General features: G+C 36.9%; 2 protein-coding genes across 5 annotated transcripts; one reads left to right on the forward strand and one right to left on the reverse strand.

Moving 5' to 3' along the window:
- The first annotated feature begins 483 nt into the window (after nucleotides 1-483).
- On the forward strand, nucleotides 484-5846 carry LOC117920469 (eukaryotic translation initiation factor 3 subunit E). Its single transcript, XM_034838022.1, has 8 exons — nucleotides 484-769; nucleotides 843-997; nucleotides 2274-2501; nucleotides 2584-2705; nucleotides 3142-3361; nucleotides 3687-3829; nucleotides 5211-5348; nucleotides 5503-5846. Exons 1-8 carry the CDS (start codon nucleotides 562-564, stop codon nucleotides 5600-5602), a joined length of 1314 nt encoding a protein of 437 aa, XP_034693913.1. The 5' UTR covers nucleotides 484-561; the 3' UTR covers nucleotides 5603-5846.
- A 1153-nt stretch (nucleotides 5847-6999) lies between these two features.
- On the reverse strand, nucleotides 7000-22968 carry LOC117920468. 4 transcript variants are annotated; one of them, XM_034838017.1, is made up of 12 exons: nucleotides 22757-22965; nucleotides 19587-22656; nucleotides 19189-19428; nucleotides 17697-17826; nucleotides 16120-16272; nucleotides 15742-15962; nucleotides 15543-15612; nucleotides 14271-14477; nucleotides 11622-11857; nucleotides 10848-10926; nucleotides 10616-10756; nucleotides 7000-7693 (listed from the first exon to the last, which is right to left on the reverse strand). In XM_034838017.1, the coding sequence occupies exons 2-12, from the start codon at nucleotides 22628-22630 to the stop codon at nucleotides 7520-7522; spliced, it is 4695 nt and encodes a 1564-aa protein (XP_034693908.1). In that variant the 5' UTR covers nucleotides 22631-22656; nucleotides 22757-22965; the 3' UTR covers nucleotides 7000-7519. The 4 variants fall into 4 exon arrangements, with proteins under 4 accessions (XP_034693908.1, XP_034693909.1, XP_034693912.1 ...); XM_034838018.1 differs by having other exon boundaries at nucleotides 22740-22965; XM_034838021.1 differs by having other exon boundaries at nucleotides 19587-22398; nucleotides 22496-22965.
- Nucleotides 22969-23079: the final 111 nt, after the last annotated feature.

Genomic DNA, 23079 nt, shown 5'->3' on the forward strand with positions numbered 1-23079 from the left:
TTGAAAAATTTAGAAAAACACTTAAAATGCTTTGTACTCGGAGCACTTGAAAGGTGTTTTTTGAAAAAAAAAAACTTCAAAATTTTGAAATATTCATAAAATAAAAATATTTATATATGTATTTTTTAAAATAAAAGGATTTGGTTTATTATAATGAATGTCATTTTTAATAATAAAAGTGTTTTTGTATGTATGCAACATATTATAAAAACACAATTATATAATCATGTTTTCATATTCTTATAAACATAAGCGTCCACCTAAGAAAACACTTGTACTAAAAGTTTTGTGAAACGGGCTCAAAATGGAGTGATGTTTAGATGGTGTTTATTGTAAAGTAAATTACCGAAAAAGGTAAAACTTATCAATTTTTAATTGAAAATATTATTATATAAATAAATAAAGAAAATATAGGTAGAGTATGGAACCAAGTCCAGGGTGTTTCTGGTATTTCACTCAAAGAAAAGGGCAAATCAAGTTATCCCTCCCTCAGCAATAACTCCCTTTGCGTAGGGTTAGGGTTTTGTGGTGCAGAGAACTTCACATCGCGACATTGCGGCCATGGCGACGCACGATCTAACCCCGAGAATCGCACCGAATCTCGATCGCCACTTGGTCTTCCCACTCCTTGAATTTCTTCAGGAACGCCAGCTCTACCCCGATGAGCAGATCCTCAAGGCCAAGATCGAACTTCTTAATAAGACCAACATGGTTGACTATGCCATGGACATCCACAAGAGTCTTTACCACACTGAGGACGTTCCTCAAGGTACTTTTTATTTTATACGTGGTAGGGTAGGGTTTATGGCTTGTGGTTTGTGATTTGTTGCGATTTTTGGCAGATATGGTGGAGAGGAGGGCTGAGGTTGTGGCGAGGTTGAAGGCCTTGGAGGAGGCAGCAGCACCGCTAGTTTCTTTTTTGCAGAATCCGAACGCTGTGCAGGAGTTGAGGGCTGATAAACAGTATAACCTTCAGATGCTCAATGATCGTTACCAGGTTCGCTATTTTTCTTTTGGGATTTTTTTTGTATAGTTGCGAAACTAATCTTATGTGAATTTTCTATCAAAAAGAGAAAATTTTAGTGTATGAGATTTGCGTTAGATTAGGGTTTGTGTGATGGACTTGTTTTAGATTTTTTTCCCCTCCGAGAGACTCTCTCTGTATCCACTTTTGATTTGTTTCCCCATATTTCAATTTTTCATATTTGAACTCGAGGGCAAACACCACGTTCATTCCTTACTCCATTATAAAAGAGAAAACATCCAGTTTCATTGTATTCAAATCAACTGTTCGTTGAATCTCTGCAACTCTTTTTCAACTATTCTAGCCGAAGTTATAATGTTATACAAACCAATCATGATCGATGAGTTGTCCATACTTTAGGATTCAGGGTAGTGTTTATTACCCTATATACAATGTTGAAAAGATGAAATTGCCCGTTGAAGTGTTTATTACCCTATTCACAACGACGAAAAGGCGAAATTGCCCCATAAGAGTCATTGTCATACTGTTTCAGGAGGTGATGAGCGAGAGTATTTTGTGTTAGGTGCAGATTACAATCCGTTTAGATTTACCATCAAGTAATTTGCAGACGTGGATGTACTGTATGTAATGTCACAAGCATGCACGGGATGCTTATTTTCATCATTACAATTAGATTATCATTATTATTTTTTCTTTTATTTATTTATTTTTGAGTTTGGAGTGAAAAAGCTTTTTGTTGCTTTTGTGTGGATGTAAATGTAAATATAAATATATCCAATGTTCCTTCACTATATTGTTTAGTGTGCTGACTTTAAATAGTATACCTTCTGACAGTTCTTCCAATAAGATGGCTTGATTTTCAGTTATATGTCATCAGCATAACTACCTTTTCAATGCAGTTTTTCTGCAGCTCACTTCAATAGTTTAAATTAGATTTCGTTGTATTGGAAAAGAAAAAAATATCAAGTAATACAAATTGTTGACATCAGCATGATTATATGGATAATGATGGTAGATTATTCGAGGATGATATTTAGTGGTCCTTGTACACCTTTCTTGATCTTTCTGAACTATTGTTATTACTGTTGCTCACATAGGTTGCCCATATTAGTAAACCGTTGTCAGTATAAGTATACTTCGCTGGATGCATATTTCTGTTGACAAGATTTTTTTAATGTCATATTTTTGAAATCCTGTTTTTGTTGTATTGTTGCTAATTTGACAGAATTCTAGGTTTTTGGGTCTATTTGGCTTACAAAATTATATCCCTTTTTTCTTTTCTGACCAGATTGGCCCGGAGCAGATAGAGGCATTATATCAGTATGCCAAATTTCAGTTTGAATGTGGAAACTACTCTGGTGCTGCTGATTACCTGTATCAGTACAGGGCCCTATGCACAAACAGTGAAAGGAGTCTGAGTGCATTATGGGGCAAGTTAGCTGCTGAGATATTGATGCAAAACTGGGATACTGCTTTTGAGGAACTTAATCGGCTGAAAGAAATTATTGACTCAAAGGTCACTGTCATATGCATATTGATTGCTCTGTACAGTTTGTTTTGTTGCATGATATATTTGCTAATCATGAATTCTCTTGCAGAGTTACGCTTCACCTCTGAATCAGGTGCAAAGTAGAATATGGCTAATGCATTGGAGTCTCTTCATCTTTTTCAACCATGACAATGGGCGAACACACATAATAGACTTGTTTAATCAGGACAAGTATGCCATCTAAGCTGAGCCATCCATATCCTACTTTCTTATTTATGTTGAAACATGTTTTCCTTGATTTGTTGTTGAGTTTTACTTCAGATTTTTTTTTTGGGTCAAATTTTAAAATTATTTTAATCTCATCACCATGAACATTATTATTAATTAGGTTATTGGTGGAAAGGTTATGAGCGAAAAATGGTGGGTAAATGTTATTTGTTGAAGAATTCTTGTGGCAGGGGTTCTTAAAAGAGTTAGCTTAATGTAGTAAGATGTAAGGAATGTCCTATAACTCATATTTGTGTTGGACACTAAGAACATTTCTCTTTCTGCATTTGTCCAAATTTTTTGTTTATATTTTTGTCTCCATGTAACTGTTAATATGGTTTATCATTTATTTATTTATCTCCACTCAACCCTACTTAAAACAAAAAGAACTTTCTTCCAGGTATCTAAATGCCATTCAAACAAATGCACCCCATCTTTTACGGTATCTTGCCACTGCACTTATTGTCAATAAACGGAGGAGGACTCAGTTCAAAGATTTTATAAAGGTAATCCAGCAAGAGCAGTATGCCTTCAAAGATCCTATCACAGAATTTTTAGCATGTGTCTATGTCAATTATGACTTCGATGGAGCACAAAAGAAGATGAGAGAATGTGAAGAAGTAAGTTTCCTGTACTTAATAGCGGTTTAACTTCCTGATAGTTCCTTCAGTAAAATTTTCTTACTATGTTTCCCATTGAGGTTCACTCCAATTGAGCTATATACAGTTGTACTTCCATTTCATGCTTGCAATTATACTCTTACCCTTTTTCCTTAGAATTTTACCAATAAAAAAAAAGACGCTATTCCAATTTTTTCTCCTTATCAAAGGTTTTGGGTGACTAATTTAACATTTTGTACAATTGGATAATCATTGGACTATAGCTTAAGTCTGATATTTCAATGCATCCTTGCATCAATTATGATGACATATTATTTTAATGTAGGTAATTTTAAATGATCCATTTCTTGGCAAACGTGTTGAAGAAGGAAGCTTTTCTACTGTGCCATTGAGGGATGAGTTTCTCGAAAATGCCCGGCTTTTTATTTTTGAGACATACTGCCGAATACATCAACGGATTGACATGGGGTATATATATACTTTCTGAAATTTGATTAATATAGCTTCATTCTTTTTGATAGGCAAATTGATAGAATATATTGATTAGCATAGCTTCAGGTGGGAGTGCTAATTCCAAAGATCCAACTTTTGGTTTAGGGGAAGTGGGTGAAGCATCTTGGTAACTCATGCCACCAAATATTTTTGCTTCAGCTTTGTGATTTTGTTTATTTCCACTTGGCCCTTTGGCAATGAAGTGTCCCGAGCTTGAGCTCCCAGTATTTAAGTAGTGTAGGGTTGGGGGTCTACTTCACCAGTAGGAATAAATGCCTCACTGTTGGGTGGATTCCCTCTTATCAAAAAAGAAATGCTCTCTTTCCTCTTTTACATTTAGTTTTTGATAAGTTATACAAATGTGTTGCATTTGAAGGGTAAAGAAATATTGCACATTCTTTATTGGGATTTAGCTCATTCTATAAATATTAGCATTAAGCACAAGCTCTCTGTTTTTTATAAGATTCTGAATATGGAAACATTGAGATGTAAGTAAGATGTGGAGGATCACTGAGAGGTATCGGATATCTGTTGATCTATCAATATTGTTATTTCATTTATGTTCATGAGATCCTTGCTAAAAAAATTCCATTTTTTGCTACTATTTGTCATCTTTATAGCAGATTAATATTCCACATTTTAAGAACCTCAATATCATGGATGATATATATGTTTTATTTGTTGCTCTACTTAACAAAAAAAAAATGTTCTATTTGTTGCTCTGAGTTCAATGATATTTGTGCAAGATCCTTGATTCCTTTCACCAAGTCATGCTTTCACACTTCTTTTTCTTTTTCCTTTTGCAACAAAAGTGACTCCAGGAACTAGCATCCAATTTCTGTAATTCAGAATGTTGAGTATTTACATGCTAATAGGATGTTGAGGACTAGAGTAACATAGTCTAATGACATTGAGGCAAGGCACATCAAACTCAAGTTTGAAGAGAGTTCTTTAGTTTTTTCAATTGTTGAAGTTGTTATCAACAAAGTTTTCCAGTACTTCAAATGTGATGTGGTGGTTGCCTTCGGTGAAAGTTACTTTTACTGTAGCAGGGATGCATGCTGTGTTAAACATGCATATCCTTAGTTCTGTGTATGTGTTTTGTTCATTTTTGTTTTTGCCGTTCGGTTTTTTTTTATTTGATATACCGTACACCTTCTTGTATTGAGCTATCTACCAACCCAAGTGCAGTTTTTCCAACTCTGCCAGCCTCACTACCAAGGTGCTTTTTAGGGTGGGGTTTGTTGTGTTGCGGTTGGTGGGTTTTGGCTTTTCAAGCAGCGTTAATTTGATTAGTTATGAAATTTTAAGGCCTTGTTCTGAACTATGTGCTGTTTGGTTTTTTGGCATCTGGCAGAGTGCTTTCTGACAAACTGAATTTGAATTATGAGGAAGCTGAAAGATGGATTGTGAATCTTATAACGACCTCAAAGCTTGATGCTAAAATTGATTCAAAGTCAGGAACTGTTGTTATGGAACCCAATCATCCAAATGTGTATCAACAGTTTATAGAACAGACTGCTGGTGTTCTATAATATTAGTTACTTTTATTTTTACAGTCTCCTTTTAGACCTGGCTGTCCTTTTTCTTACTTTTAAAGTTCTATTTCTTTATCCACTGCTTTTAATGTTGATTTTCCTTGCTTTCAGGTATCAACAGATTATAGACCACACCAAGGCAGTATCGGGGCGAACCTACAAGTTGGTTAATCAGCTTCTAGAAAAAGCACAGACACAGGCTGCTCGATGAGCTTGATTGGGGGTTTTATTTTCAGTTTCAACCATTAAGACATCTGGAATTTCATTTATGAGTGAAGGACTAGATTCAATTTAGAGGAAAGTTAGTGAATGTTTTTTCCCTGGAAATATTTGGAAAAGAATATTGTTTTGATATAAATTTTGTTAAGATATTTTTGTTGTGATTCAAGAAAAGTCTTATTCTGATTCCTAAATATTAAATGGTAAGCCAAGCTTTGGAGGCTATTGTCATGAAATAGGTCTTTCCTAAGCTCATGTGCGGCATTTGGATGCAACCTTTCTCTTATACTTAGCTATGCTAAGCAATGTTACGTGATTCGCAACAAAGGCAATACTTGAAAAGAAAAGAAGCTTTTGTAATGCACAAGAATGCTTTATAATGTAAGAAGCTCTCAACTTGTTTGATTCATTAGCTAAATGAGGCCACCTATTTACAGGCACTCAAAGAGTTATTTGGAAACCCAAAGGTTCTATAGTAATCTAGAACTTTCTAGAAAAGCCTATATAAAATATATGGACAAGGTTATATATAAGAGTCGTTTGTAACTCTTTAAAATACCTCACACTCTTTTCTTATCTTCCAATCTAATTTTATGTAGAAATATGTGGACATTTTTAAGTCTCTTTAAAATCTTTCACATTTTTTCATTAGTACGGATTTGATTTTGAGAGAGAATAAACATACATTCAACTCAACAACTCAATGCTCTGTTGAAGGAGTTTGCACCGTATTGACGCAGGGGGTAGCATAAGATGGATGTTGGAATTCCACCTTAATGTCAAAGTAAGAATTGACCTTGAGCTTGGAATTCCATCTTAATATCGCAGTAAGAACTGACTTTGAGCTTAGATGAAGTTGGCAATGGCAAACTTGGGCGCGAGACGGGTAAAGCCTGCGTCGGGGCACTCGTTAGGATATGTGCCAGTGCTAGTGCTGAGGATATTAAAACTGTTGGAAGTTGGAAATGGGAGGTGGATCAAGGCTATCTCCTTTATGCTGATTGATTGCTCAAGGACTATCCCATCTCCTCTGAAGTCTGACCCACCCATTGGGAGTGTGCTTGATGCGCCTACATGGTCATCTCCAGGCACCAACCACCCCTTTTGGTTTGACTCCCAGTCCAAGCTCACCCAACCACATATTTCTAGTTTTTTCGTATTCCCCATCATCTGCACCCCTTTCTCCAAAATGCATTTTATAAAAGCCATAATTCAAATACAGTTCGAAATCACAAGTCTACAACGTTGTGCATGAGGTCGTCTACTATGGGCTTTGAATCTGCTTCAAGGTCCAAATCCTTGAAATTCTCAAAGTCAAATGCATCAACATTCAAAGACGGTTTTTTATGATGCTGATGTGCAAAGTACAATAGGTGATAAATCCCCCTCTTAAAAAAAATAAAAATAAAAATTGCTGCATCCCCTCTCTTATCATCGTGTGTAAGAACAAGAACATCTATTGCTTTCATAAATAGTATCTACATCACTCGGACCAAATACAAAGATAACATTACAAATTGTGTCAACAATTCTCTCTTTCTTTCTTGTTTCGGTGATTATTTCATTTTATTTTGTTTCTTCCTTTTCTTTAGATGTAAATCATGTAATACGCACGCCAGCAAAACCTCTCTCCCACGCGCACAAAAAATTCTTTTTACTCTTATCTCTTGAGCTCAATATCTTCAATTCCCGCAAGAAGCAATTATTTTCTCAGACAAGCCAGCAATCACCATTACTTCATATTGTATCCGTCTGAGTGGAGCTGCTTATAACCCAATTGGTCCAAACCCGCTCGTATCCAATTTATCTATCATGAAATTTGGTTGTATATCAGCTGATCCAAGACTTCATCAATTTGATACCTCGCACAGTTAATTCAATAATGCATTTGTTTTCTTCTAGATGCTTTCTACCATCGAGAGTAAGAGTTCCCATATGTTTTCCATGTCTCCTGCCAGTATCGCCCATTGGTATTCCTCTCAAATGAATAACTCTGTGCATCTGACGAACTTCTTGAGGTGCCACTAAGGCTGGTTTCCCTTCGAGAGTTCCTTATTTCTTCTTCAAGATCATACTCTGAGCGCTGAAAACAGAAAAGTAGGTCAAATGGAAAATTCAGTTCATAGCTCAAATGAAAAAAAAACACAGATAGGACAAGGTGATAGCCATTAAGTAATAGGAGGACCCTTGAACGGATTCTGTAAATCAACTTCAAAACTCATGTAGACTGTCCTAAGGCAGTAAAAATTCGTCAATTTTGGTAGGGCTTCCATCCGGATTTTAGACTTAGTGATGCAGGAATTGCCACAACATGGGTATCATAGAAGAGACTTTATAGTGCCAATTCATCTTATGATTTCGGGCCCATATAGTTTAATTGATTAAATCTTCATATATTTAAAATGTTTTCCACCCTCCCAATCACATGATTTAACAATTACAAAATCATTCTATTATCATAAAGCTTCCATCGCAAGTGTATCTAAAGTTGGAACCTATCCATTCCAGTGCCCAGTTACTTTGTAAGTTGCATGTACCAATGGTAGATGTTTTGGTTTTTTTGATAAGCAAGAATATATTATAAAATTCAAAGAGAAACCATACATCAAGATATGCAGGACGTATACCATAGTTATCAAAGGATTTACCAAATAGAGAAAGAACTCAAAAAACTACTCCCTTCCTCAGTTAGATTCCACCTAATCTACAAACTCAATTAAAGGCATTGAGCCTTTTTCTATATACATACTAACTTGGAACGCTAGACTTCTAAGGAAAGAGCACTTTAGCAATTGAATCAGTTGTTCCTCACTTTGAACACTCTTTGATTCATTTCCTAATTGTCCAAAAAATATGCAAGGAAGTGGCTCTCCAAACCTTCATAAGTTTTCTTAAAAGGAAAAAAAGAAAAAAATGCCAACTTAAAAGAGTTCCCAACATAAAAAGAAGGGCCCATACAATGCCGAAAAATGAGAACAACAGGTACAATAATTCACGTACTTTGACACAATGTAATAGGAGGTGATCAATTGATTCCTCGTCATTTTTGCAAAGAAGACATCTATTTGCCAACAACCACCCTCTCTTCTAAAGTTAATTTGAAGTCAACACCTTCACTCACTAGCTTTTCAAACAAAAAAAACTTACTTTTGATGGGACCCAAGAATTCCAAATGATATCAATTGAGAAAAGAATTGTACACCTTGACTCCAGGATGGAATATAAAGATTTCACCAAGAAAACTCATCCAAACCACTCTACCCTTCTCTTGCAACTTAGAAAGAAAAACTCATGGACCTTTCTTGCAACTTAGAAAGAAAAACTTTAATGTTATCTAGCTCTAAATCATCCCGTGTCTAAAGAAACAAGGATTCCAATAGCCACCCTCACCTAAATCTTCCCAGACATCCGTCACCCAAACCCCTTTCAATTATGCTAAAGCATACAAGGAGGGGTAAGACATACATAAGGGTTCTTCCTCACACCACCTATCATTCCAAAACTTCACCCTCCTACTATTTCCTACCTCGAAATATACTTTATTGTTGACCTGATCTCATCCCTTTCTGATGTTTTTCCAAATCCTAACTCCATAATCTTTCCTCACTTTGCAAGAACAACCCTTATCCATGCTTCCACTAAATGACCTTCTTCCAAAAAGCTTCTCCTTTCGTTGCAAATCTTCAACACCACTTTCCTAGGAAAGCCCTATCAAGCGAAGAAAGGCATCTACTGCCCAAACCTCCCTTTCTTTGGGCCCTGTAGACAATTGGGCATTTCACTAAGTGTATTTTTTTCTCCAAAGCCCAGCCTCCCCAAAGGAAGTCTCTTTGAAGTTTCTTCAACCTCAATTTTACATTTCTGGGAATGTTGAACAAAGACATAAAATAAAAAGGTAAGTTGGACAAGGTAATTCAAATCAGGGTAAGCCTAATCTTCAGCGAAATCTCCCTTCTACACAATCCCAACTGTCTTTGCATTGAAAGGAGCCTATAATGGGTGTCCCAAGTAAGTATATGGAAGCTCCCTTATCCTACATCCCAGTTCAAGGGCCAAATCCTCTATATTAGCCACTCTCCCTATTAGGATCAATTCACTTTTCTCTAGGTTTATTTTCAACCCAAAAATAACTTCAAATCACATAAGCAATCGACTTAAGTGAGTCATTTGACTTTGTGTGGCTTTGCAAAAGATTAAGGTGTCCTCAACAAACAACAGATAGCCTTAGGTAGACTTTGTCTTCAACCTTTAGAACATTGAAAAAAACCAAAGAAAATGTCATTAACTAGAAAAAAAAACTTTACTATTAATATTCACCACTTGCTCCATTCAATCCATTTTTGGTCAAACCCCCATCTTTCCAAGAATAGCCAGCAAAAAAACCCCAATCAACATGATCATATGTCTTCTCCATGTCAAATTTAAAAATTACACCATTGGAACTGCTTTTCATCATAGAATCAATTGCCTCATTAGCTATAGGTACTGCATAAAAAATCCATCTTCCCTTTACAAATGTAGTCTAGAATTAAAAATTTTCTTGGTCATAGAATTCCCTAACAAACCCCATCACTTTGTTTTTCACAAAGTCCTAGCTGAATTGTCAAAAGGCAATGGAAAAGCCATCTAAGCTTGGAGCTTTATCCCCATTCAAATCTAATAGAGTCCGAACACCTCCTCCGTGAATGACAACTTTAATCTTTCTGCATCCTGACTATCTAAGGCTTTAAAAGACATTCCGTTGATGCTAGGACTCCAATAGCAAATGTTTTAGTCAAATTAAAGAAATTCACCCTATTTATTTTATAGTGAGATAGAACTAGAAATAGAACCAACAAGCTTCATCCAAATCATTTGGGGTTGGCTTTGTGGATCGAGAAATGTTAAATCAGAGTCAGAGATTACTTTATAACCAGCTCTTGGGCTGACTTCAATCTACATTGAAGCCAAATGAAGGAGGTAAATGGGAAAAATGAAACAGTCTGTTAATCAATAGGTGACAGACCTTGGTGGGATCTGAAAGTACTGCATATGCTTCTCCAATCATTTTAAAGAGCCTGTCGGCATCCTTGTGAACTTCTTCAGCAATTTCCTTCCAAAGTTGCCCATCATCTCCACCCTCACTTCTTGCTAGAAATTGACCGGCCTAACTCAAGAGAAATATTAATGAAAATGAGTAGAAAATATGGAGGTCAGATTGAAAATAGACTCAAATAGCATATAAGCCAAGATTAAACCTTGTCTGGATGATGTCTAAGTGCAGCTTTCCGGTATGCCTTCTTGATATCAGCTGCTGTCTCAGATGGTTTAATTCCCCTGGCATTATAAAATTTGAGATACTGAATTAGAAGCTTGCAGAAACATGGTGTCAGGAAGCTGAATGAGACTCAAAAGCCTTCAATCCTATGGGCAACATGGAATTTCCATCATATCTGTAGGTAGGTACAAAAGCAAGTACCATCTAAACAGTGTTTTGGTATACTGACCTAGGTAACACTCACTGATTCAGTTAGTTCATGTCAATAAAAATAAGTTGCAGACCCAACTATCCTTGCACACAATCGACAGCGAATTACACTAGTATATGTCTCAATTGAATGTGTTTATCAAACTCAGAATAGCTACTTCTAGCATCAACCTTCTTAAAAGAGAAGGCATTTAAAGAGGTGGATAGAGTAGGGAATTTCATAGGCTTATCATTCTCAAAATGCCACCATCCACCAAAATGTTTGAGAGTTTTGAGTAAACACTGTATTCATATAATGTATAGGTACAATTTGGTTGACAAAGGAGCACTGGAACATTAGGAAATGTACTAAATTATATTTATGGGACTAATAACATTTGTTTCAATACTTCAGGGCATTATGTGATATTTGTAGAAGACATTAAGAAATGTGCTTTCTGTAACCATGTTCTGAAACACCACCTGGTAAAATCTTTGTTCTTCCATGCATGATAGAGCCAAAAACATTGAGTTCTTAAAGGTTCCAACTAAATGATGAACTTACAGAATGAGATAAAGATCCAATGGAATTCCATTTTTGGCTTTTTCTTCCATTGATGACAAACGTCGATGAGCTTGTTTAATCTCTTTTGCATTGCCACTGGATCGACCTGGTGTGCCAGATAGTTTGACCTTTTCATGTGATTGCTTTTCAAGAACAGGTATAAGTCTCTGGAGGTCCCTAGCTGCTTGTCTGTAGTCTCTGATCCTCTCATGTAAGGTGGCTCTTCTAGAAACTGCCTGCATAAGAAAAGGATCAATCAGGTACAGAAATCCAACGAAGGCATGCATACAAAATCTTTGATCTGCACAAAGCAAACTGTATTGCATGGGTGAGGGGGGTTAACTAACGCATGCATAAAATGAAACCATAATAATGACCATGAACTATAATTGAGGAAAATATGCCCACATTACAACTTGACTGTATGATTTAACAGATTACTCCAAATGTCTTGTTGCAGAACAGTGCCAATCCAAATTACACAAGCTTGCCTTTGTCATTATGAAACAATTGAGATGAAATAAATCCAAAGTTCAATGATAGTGAAGGGAGAAATCTCTACAAGAAAAAGGAAAATAAAAATACAACACCAAATGTTTATTAAAGAAGTAAGCTTATTTTCTTCTCCTCTTTCTTTGGTCTAAAGATGGGCATGAGCTATGCAATTGGGATAGCATTCCCCTATTGTCCAAAAGCCATATTTGGAGGGGGGTGGGGTTCCCCTTTCTGTATGGTCTTGATGTGTGATTACATAAGCACATCAATCTGTTCACACTTGAGCTCCTCTAAGGATATCCAAGTTGCTCCAAAGTGTTCTTTAAAGTTCTGGAACATTTTTGAGTTGTTTGGAAAGCCCTGGAGAGCAGCAAAATTGAGGGCAAACTGTGATAATAGACTATGCAGTGGCGGGTAGCTTCACTAACCCCTTAAACACAATCCAAAGTGTTAGAAAAGAACATCCCTCTAATTGAAAGCAACATAAAACTCATTTAAACTCCTTAATTAAAGCAGATACTGAAGCATTACATTGGACTTCATGCAGAGCTCATAGGTCTTCTCTACCAGTCAATAAGAGAATGGTGGAATAAGAATTTGAACAACTTCCCATCTAATCAAAGGACCAATTAAATCATGCCACAGAAGGAGGTGGGTTTCAAGAAGGGAGAAAACTTTGAAATTTCAAGGTTATAAGGCTACAGAAAAGTTGAAATTCCTGTTGTGACCATTCAGGAAGTAGATCCAAAAATTGGCAACACTTTCACAGCATGATCTGGAAAAAAAGATTGGGAAGTAATAGATAAAGCTTTATATCCTCATGATAGTCGTTGTATAATTAATTATGAGTTAGAAAGACATCCTTCAAAGATGGCATGTAGAGAACAATCCTCCCAATTCTCTCAAAGATCTACCTAATCATAAACCTGATGGAGCTCTATTCCTTCATATCACATTCTGGGTAGAACAAAAGACAGTGAAAATCCAAAAGATGATCACACTTCCTTTCCTGCACTCCATCTAAAGAAAGCCACTCTGATGTTTTTCAATCTTAAAAACAATCAACAATCCAAGCCTAAGTGAAAAAATGGATAAGAAATAGGAGGAATATTTAGATCACCTTTTTGACAACTAGATACCAGAATACATTCAGGTTTATTATTGCTTTGTTTTACAATAAATGTTTTCTTTTTAGCTACAACAAAGGAATATGTACGCAATTAGTGCTTCTTCTTGATAAACTGAATCTTAGTCACTCAGAAATTATGTGACTGTGTGCTTGCACTAGAATCCTGTATCTAAAGACAAGGTAGCGAGAAGAATTTAGAATGTATACTTGTACCCAAAACCAGCATCAGAACTCAGTGATGTATTATAGGGTAAAGAACATACTCCACCACATGCTGTTTGACAAGACCTCTACAATCTAACTTCTAGATTATCATCTTCTTGTACACAAAAATAAAAAAATGAAACAAAATAAGATAAAACAAACATAAATACGGTGCATTGATCAATTCCATTAAATGGGAATCACCTGGTATGCAAGTTTTTCAATGTGTGTGTTAGATGGCAAACCTTACGGGTTAAAGGGGCATACATGTAACCAGTATATGCTCTCCCAATAACAAAATAACCATGCACACTAAACCTGGTTAATTATAGTTTATTAAGGCTGCTACCAGAAACTTTTCACTTTCCAGAAGGAAAATGAACAAATTGAAAAAAAAAAAAAATGAAATTCCATCTTTTCTGCATGAAAGCTTGCCTACCCAATAAAGAGCCTTGATACATCACATCAACCAATTGAAAACTATACGCAATAACAAGTGAAACTAATTAAAGCATGTCAATACACCACTCCACATACACACAAGAACAAAACTACACTAAAATTAAACATAACAAATATTCCAAGCAGCCAAAGTTATCAAGAAACAAACATATTGAAATAACACTGCAAAGGATTTAAGGGTTCGATGTCTATGCCCTATGTGACTAGTTACTAGTTAGGCCCACTTCTTGCAGCAACATTCTCCCCAAAAAGATGCAGTTAATGCACTCTATTCACACCATTAAAAGAAATGGAAAAAAAAAAAAAAAAAGAATAGTGAGAAAACATGTGTAATGTGCCACAAATCACTTTAGGCAGACCTTTGAGTAACTTCCATCAAGAGCTATGGCTAGACTACAATCTGCAATGGCATCAGCAATTTGGCCCAAAGCCTGATGTGCAGCAGCACGATTGCACAGACAAATTGCCGCAAAAGGACGCGATTCAACATTAATTGACAAGGCAGAGGTATAATGCTCTACTGCTTCTGTATACCTTCCTGATTGAAATGCTTCATTTCCAGCTCTCTGTAGATGGTAAAAATGCAAGAATGATATATATATAGGAAGACAAAACAAAGTACATATCTAATAAGAATAACAATTTGACATAAAAAATTTCAGGTTGCTAGTACATGAATACTAAAATGATGGGGGAAAAAAACGTAACACAAAATGAAGCAGAAAGGAATATGTTCATCACATATATTTAAAATAAGTGGTACCAAGGAGAAAACCATTTGGTCTATGTGAAGAAAGCCATACCCAGTCTGCATCAAGTTCTACATTTAACCATTTACCCCGAATGGAAGGCAATTAAATAAAAAGATAAATAGCAGACAGTGAGTATTGCTGGAAAAATAAAGTTTAAACTAAAACAGAGATGAGGCTGAGTCAAGTAGTTTTTATCCCTCCTTGTTGAGCTTCTGAAACTCCTACCACAAATCACAACAAAGCAACTGATCAACTCACATTACTGTATGGTTCTGGCATTTAAACACAGACCTTGATCGAGGGTCAAGGTTAAAGTATGAGCTCTCCAGTTGTTGTTGGTTTTCCTTTTTCTTTTCGGATAGGCTAGCATCCTGCTAGTGCTAAATACTTACAATTTTCATGGGATAGCAATATGGTTCCTTTTATCAGTTTCACTACATAAGAAACGTGAATGAATGCTTAACAATTTATATGGCAATGTTAATGCAAGACTTCTACATTAAAAGAACAAGAAGAAATCTTAACCAACATGTTACCAGCATTCAAGCAATCAAATAGTTCTTTAGGTATAATTTCTTGGGGTGGGCTAGAGTGTACATAAGTGATCACTCAATGTCCATGGTGGACCTCATTGATTGGCTGAGCTCTAAATAGGGAGAGGGTATTATTTTTTGTGCCTCTCTCCACTTTGTATAAGCTTTTGGTGTCTTTGTATACACTGTGTATGCTTTCATACACTCTTTTATTTGGTACTTTTATAGATTTGACCTCTGCTGATCAGAAGAAAAAGAAAAAGAAAAAGAAAAAGAAAAAGAGAAAAAAAAAACATGATATCAGCATTCAAGTAGAAAAATAAACTTTAAAAAATGGATGGCATGCCTTGATCTGTAAAAGTTCACGTATCGTGGCAGCTAATGGAATTGATGATTCCACAGTCTCACTTGCATACCTACACCAATAAAATTAGAGCTCTCTCAGTAAGGTGATTTCATAACTGGATTTGGGACTAGGGAAATACAAAAGTTAATGCTGTAGGATGAAAATTGTCTATTACTTTTCCATATGAAATACCACTTACTCTTGCTTCTCAAGTAAATCTAGAGCAACCTCGAGCCTTCCCATATGGAAGTAAGACTTAGATATCAGGCGCGACCTCCATAACCTTACAAATGATCTCCTTTTGCATTTAAAACCATTCGTATTTTCCAGTTGTTCATCATTGCCAGCCAAAGCAAAATTCTTCTCAGCAAAACCAAGAGTCTGCTCACATAGCTGAATCACCTCTTCATACTTCCGCAACTGTGAGATACCGCCAAGAAATAGCCGACATTAAGACCAAAATTCTAGCCAGTTACATGAATGGCAACTTGACTTTCAATACTTTAAAATGAGTCAATAACTAATAGAGAGACAGGGAAAAAAATTGAGTGAAGTAATACATTGAAATCATACAGACCATAAAGAGAGCCTCTGCTTTCATTTCAAGCAACTTTTCTGAATACGAACTTATTGACAAGCCCTCAGCAATTTTTTCTAAAGCAGTAACAGCTGCATCAGTTGTCCTCTGTTTTAAAAGTTCAGCAGATCGTTTCATACACTCAGCTACTTTCTGCTAGTAAGGAAAGCCAGTCAATCAGTCAATGCATTGTCAAAATACAAAGTACTCATAGAGGAACAAAGAAGAACATTCACAAAAATGCATTGTATCCAAACAAGAATCATACAATAGAAACAATAAAATTAGATTATGAAAGGTTTGCCTATAAAAAATGGATTATTGAAAATAAGAAACGGTAAGTAAATCTACAGAAGAAGCATAAATGCATATCCATAAAATCACTCTCCTTTATGAAGCAACTTATTGGGCACATTCCTCAAGGGGCCATATCAGGTGTGCAAGTTTAGGATGTAGGATCTAGGGATGTTATTTATGGACTAAATCTAGTGTTATGTGATTGATGCATGAGCTGAAGAGGACTCCATCAAGATAAGCCTCCACTTGAGTGCTATTATGACATTAAAGTGTTGACTTTCTACCTTCTTATGTTCACTTGAAGCCATTAGAGTGACAACGGTGAATTTGAAGGTTCATTTGAGTGAGTACTTCAACATAAAAGATCTTGTCTGACTGTGATATCTTCTAGCAATAGAAGCAGCCAGACAAAGGGTATTTGTCTCTTGCAGTCACCAATGAGGGATGTTACTAACCTATGAGCCACACAACCAACATATTCTCCAAGAAATCAAAGCATCACTTTAATGTAGAACAGAATGAATTATTAGCCACCTGGATAAATATAGACATTAGAAACCTGTGAACAAACTAGGTACATCTAACTTTGGCATACCCGTTAAGACTCTCCATGCAATCTCACTAGGAAGCCAAGTTGTATTTTGACTCTTAAGACATTTAAAGGGTGTTCCCAGGAAATTTCTTACTTTGAAAATTCAAGGAATCTTGAGGGTTGGGATTTTCTAATGCAAATTGGGCATATGATCAGTCAGATTGTAAATCTAGTCTGGACATTTCCCATTTTTGCTGAGCAATCCTATGACATGAAAAGAAAAGGGCTAAAAGTGGCTAGGCAACAAGAAGCAGGAGTACCAAAGTATAGGCAAATGCTTGTTATTCTAATCTACATGTTAGGGGAAATCTCACTAAATACTCTAAAAGCATTCGACAACAATTATATAGAAAAGCATAATGCTAGAAATTTTTGCTTCACAATAGAGAAAGAACATTGAAGTCGATTATTACTTACATAGAATATTTAGATGAGTAAGAAAATAATCAGACTTTAAGTCAAAAGCAGAGGTTTTCTTCACAAAAGATTTCGAAGGAAGTTGATTCGTAAAAATTAGCAACAATCTAGAAAGGATTAAAAACTATGCACCAACTTGTCTACATGGCTGGGAGTGTTACAATACTAGCTGATATGTAGTCAATAAAGACAGTATCTTGAAGAACCTATAAAACCTAGAAAATAATGATAGCATCAACACCACAAGTGTAGCAAAAATCAATCACAGTACCTGAGCCTTTAGTAGGTTATCAGAAGCCTCTATCATGAGCCTACGATCCAAACACACGATTCTCCCTGATTCTAAACACTTGCTGAAATATTGTAGTGCATCTTCAACTTCCCCCAGCACAAGATGACAACTGAAAAGAAAACATATGATTTAGAGGATAAACAGTTCTTTTCATAGCAACAATATCAAAAGTGAACTGTGCAGCCGATTAGAAGAATATCCAACATTAACATATATAAAGGATAGACAATGGCAATTTGATTTTTATTTTCCCCTTTTTTTTTTCTGAGAAACCAAAACTGCCTTAATTTAAGTGAAAGGTACAAGGAAGAACAAGAAATCCTCCAAAGAATGAGAACTTAAGATGCAAGTTGGTTCTTTAGTGGGGATAATTTTTTTTTTTTTTGGATAAGTAAACAATAAAATAGCCACAAGATACTATTGAAGAAAAGGAAAAATACAAATATAAGCCAAGTTTTTAGCTCCATTGTTCTTTCCATAACCCAAAAATATATAATACCATAGTCCCCACTAGTAGCCCTAGACTCCTCATCCACCATCATTAATATGGGTTTCATTTCAATGAGTGGCAACATAACAGCCTCGTGCAATATCTCAATTGCTGACAAGAAGTGCAAAAAGATTTCATCATTACAAAGAAGATCCCTTGCCAATGGTCATGTCATATTCCCCACACTTCACTCAACCTCATTTGTCCCAACTGAAAAATTGGCAATGACTGGGTGGCATCATGTCACCCAGAATCAAAGCTACAATATATCATGATACCTTACATCCAGCCCCAACTAATGACCATTCTTGAATGCAAACTGCCAGCAACAGCTCTTCTTGTTTGGATAAAGCTGATGAGGAAAAAATTGTGTTATTTTCATCATTAGAGCAATTGCCTCACACCCCTTCAATTGTCTGGGATGCCTTTAAACACTTCATAGAATTTCCAATCCCTTCCCATATGGTGGTACCCATCCCTCCACACAAATTTAGAAGAACAATTGACATAGCTGAACTTTTCTATGTCAATGTGTTCTTTTCTTTTCTTTTCTTTTCTTTCTTTCTTTCTTTTTGAATGGGAAAATTTGTGTTGATGTTTATGCTGTCGAATATGACCCCAACAACAAGATACCACATTGTTAGAACCTCATGTGTCTTCATGGTAAAGTTTCCTTCATTTGCTTGTTTCATTTATATAAGGTTAAAGAAATACAACTGTTTGGCCAACATAACAAAATCCAGATGATAACCCGATAGAAGCATATGACCCAAACTTGTAGATATTTAATGCCCATGAAAAAATGACTTAAAAAAAAATAAAAAATTTAATCATTTTGGTGGGAAAAACAGCTTGCTTAACACCTATCCATTTGGAAACAAGTTAAAAGAAGAGTGAATCAAACTTGAATTTTGTTGCATAATCCAGACAGTTAAATAATTGTCCACTCAAAATCAGAGATAGTACAAACAGAGGCCTTACTTTCCAGCCCTCATCTGAACCTTGAGAAAGTTGGGATCTAGCACAGCTGCCATCATGCAATCTGCAATGGCTTGCCTTATCTTTCCAAGAGATATCCGTGTTGCTGCGCGGTTGCTATAGCACAGCACAAGTGGCTTGAGACAGCATCCAGATATCTCACTAGGAGGGACAGAGTCCACCCCCTGTGTGTAGAAATCCTCAGCTTTAGATAGATCCCCATTTTTATAAGCTTTGTTTCCCCTGATACATATCAACCCTTTCAAGCATGAACAACAAATTCATATTCTCCAAAATGATATAACTGGAGCCAATTATCAACCTGAAACCTACTGAAAACAAAGTATTCAAAGATTTTTTGGGTATATATAGCTGATTAGTTATCATGAAGCTAGAAGTACCTGAGTCGCCACTTTTCGCATGCTTCCTGAAGTGCAGCAGAAACTGTGGTTGACCTCTGTTTCACCTGTTCTTCATCTTGTTCAGATCTATTCTCCCATTTGTTTTGAGAAATAGATATATTTCCTTTCTTATCCTCCACTATGCCAACAGATGATGGAGTGCTAGAAAGAGGGAAAAATTGGACAGGAGAAGATCCAAGGTTGACATCTGGACTTGGAGTGATAACAAATGAATTACGACCAACTTTCGTCCTATTTTTCTTTCTGGATTGACGCTTTGCCGATATACTACAGTGTGCAGAAGATAATGCAGAAAAGGTAAATTTTTTCTCACTCATATCTTCAAAACCTGAAGCAAAACAATATTGGACTCTATTATTGCTTTCTTGTTTCTCCATGTTTGAGCCGAAACCAGCTCCAGCTTCTACTGAAGCAACACCGGCAACACCAGCACCACTGCTACTGCATTCCTGGTTGGTTTCAGGATGGTAGCATTCAGCTCTAGCACCATAGTTTAGCTCATCAATACCCATTTCAATATGGTATTCAGAACTTTGTTCATTTGGTTCTCTACATATTTCTTGACCTTCCTTGATATCCAAACCTTCCCTTGACGCAGCCAGATCAGCTTTTGCATCATTAGGAGATATTGAATGTGCAGAAGAGGGTGCACAATTACTTTCCTGCTGGGAGGAATCATTTGATATCAAAGAAGTTTCTCTTGAACATGGATCAGTTGCAACAGTTTCTAGATACGGAGAAAAATCCATGGGTGAATAAAGCCCAGGGGAATCTGGGTTTTCTTGGGAACTGTTTTCCTTTTGCACAAAATCTGTCTGCAGGCATGGCTTAGCCACAACAGGATGCCTTCCCCTAGTTTTTTTTGACCCTTTGTCTTTGACTGATCTACTCTTGGCACTGAATTCCAATTTTTTGTTTAGCCCAGGAAGCAGTTCTGCAGTAAAAGAACAAGAAGCATCCCATTTTGGTGTTTGGAAGTCTGTAAATGGCTCCCCATCTGGTGGAAATACAAAATCAAACTTGTTTGTAGAAGATGCCTTGGAAACACTATTACATGGTTGGAAACCAAGGCCAATAGGTGAGAATGAAGATGGTGCAGCAGCTCCATTCAGTTTGATATCAGTCTTTGCATGACCTTGAAGAATGTGGCTAACTTCAGAACTCTTGAGCGATGATGAGCTAGAGACAGCAGCAGCAGCAGGAGGATCTACAAACCTCATATCATCTATATTTACTGATTGCTTCTCATTCCCAAAATTTCCAAAAGAAGAAGACCATAGATTTGCTTGTTCATTAGAATCTCCCAACCCACTTCCAGTGTTTGGATTCCTGCTTTTGTCACCACCAGAAGAACTGACAGTGTTTTCACTACTTCCAAATACAAAGTTCTCATCATCACTAGTTTTGACATCAGTTCCATTGGTCTTTCCAACCGTATCATCACTCCCATGCGCATCCATTTTTGCATTCCTGATCCAATCATGAGAGGTAGTTGCTGCTCTTTCAGTGGGAAAACCAAAAGATTGTTTACTATTCCCAAAGACAAAAGTTTTCTCAGCATTAGCAGATGAGCATACATTAGAATCTCTAGTCTTATCAGCACCATCAACATCCTTAAAATCATTAATGTTCAATTTCTTCAACTCATCTGGGAGTTTGAATACCGGAATGGTCCCAGAAGCAGCTGTATTGCTACGACTTCCAAATGCAAAATTGAAGTCACCATTAATTGCGGTGTTTTGATCAAAAGCTGCACTCTTCTTACTTCTACTTCCAAATATAAAGACACCATTCTTGTAATCCCCATCCAAATTCAAATTCCCATTTACAATGCTGTCAAGGTTAACAGTAGTAGCCTTCATGTTCATAAAATCTGTTTCAATCTGAACATTCATTCTCTCCAGGTTATCAGAAATTTCTGTTCCTGAATTCTCCGTGGACTTCTTTTCCACGTTTGAATTTGAGGCAGAACCACTATGCACAAATCCCAAATTATCATACTTCCCATGCTCTGATTGATCACTCTTTATTTTTGTAGTGGTCTCATCAGGAACTAATTTTCCCCCATTTTCACTGAATTCTGCATTCTCAGAATTTGAATTTTTTGCCATATCACACCTATTTGCACCAAACACAAAACCCACCTCAGCATACTTCCCACACTCTACTTCAGTCGGCATTTTCATTTTGCTAATATCATCTAAATTCAAGGTTTCCATATTTCCTCTCTTTTCTGAATCTGAATTTGATGCCAAACCACTATGGTGAGCACCAAACACAAAATCTACATTACCAAACTTTCTCAACCCTGCTTCTTGCTCAATCTTAGTCTTTCCCTTATCATCCGAACCTGGTTTCTTAAAATTTTCATTAGACTCTCCGTGCCCCAGGTTCAAATTCAAGCCCAAATCTCTCTTGCCACCAAACACAAAACCCTTATTCTCAAATTTCCCAACATTTTCTCCACACTCCATGTTCATCTTCCCTGTGTCATTAGCACCCATTTGTCCCACACTTTCAGCGAGTCCTCTCTTTTCCGAACCCATATTCCGCCCTGAATCACACTCATTAGCACCAAATACAAACCCCAAATTCTCAAACTTCACAAAATTTTTACAGCCCAACTTTCCCACGCTTCCACCAAATTCGCTCAAATGAGAATTCGACATCCAATCACCCCCCTTCCCACTAAACCCAAAACCGACATTTTCAAACTTGTTATTACCAATTAAATCACTGAACCCATTCGATGTATTAACACTCTTCTTCACCCTATCCGAGATCTCCAAACCTGAATGAAATGGATTAAAGCCCGAATCGATCGGATTCGACCCTGACACCGACCCTGGCCCCAACCCCCCATTATGAGAATTCAACGGTTTCCTTACCTTCACAAGCCTCGGCCTCGACCTCCCCATTCCCGCCTTCTCCACAGCACCCCGAGACACTGCCGGCGAAGCAAATGCACTCCCGATACCTCCCTCACTCCCATTATCACAGCCCATCCTCGAACTCTCTTGCATTTCCAACAAACGCGCGAAATCAAAACCTGTAACAGAAAAAATCCACGAGTTAGGTCTAGTACTAGGGTTTGTAGAACGAAAAAATGTAACCGGGCATCACAAAACGAACGCCGCCGGCGACATTACTGGCCAAGGGTTGCGTAATTGCCGGCCGGCGAAGGACTTCGACTTCTCCGACGATACAAGCGAATAATGGAATCGGCCACGACAACTAGGGTTTGAGGAGGATCGGATACGGTTGAGTTCGTGTGTCGTGTTGGTTGCTTAGGTTTGAAGTAACGGAGACTGGTGTTTTCACGAGCTCTACTCATCCATTCACACACCAAGGAAAAAGGGTTTTCCGCCGTTTTATGGCCCGTTTAACTCGTTGAGTTTAAAATCTTCTGTTTTCCTACTGGGTGACGGGCAGGTGTGCGAAATCTATGTGCTGTCCTTCGGGCCCGCAACAC

Source organism: Vitis riparia, chromosome 8, assembly GCF_004353265.1.
Source record: "Vitis riparia cultivar Riparia Gloire de Montpellier isolate 1030 chromosome 8, EGFV_Vit.rip_1.0, whole genome shotgun sequence".
In the NCBI taxonomy this organism is placed as follows: Eukaryota; Viridiplantae; Streptophyta; class Magnoliopsida; order Vitales; family Vitaceae; genus Vitis; species Vitis riparia.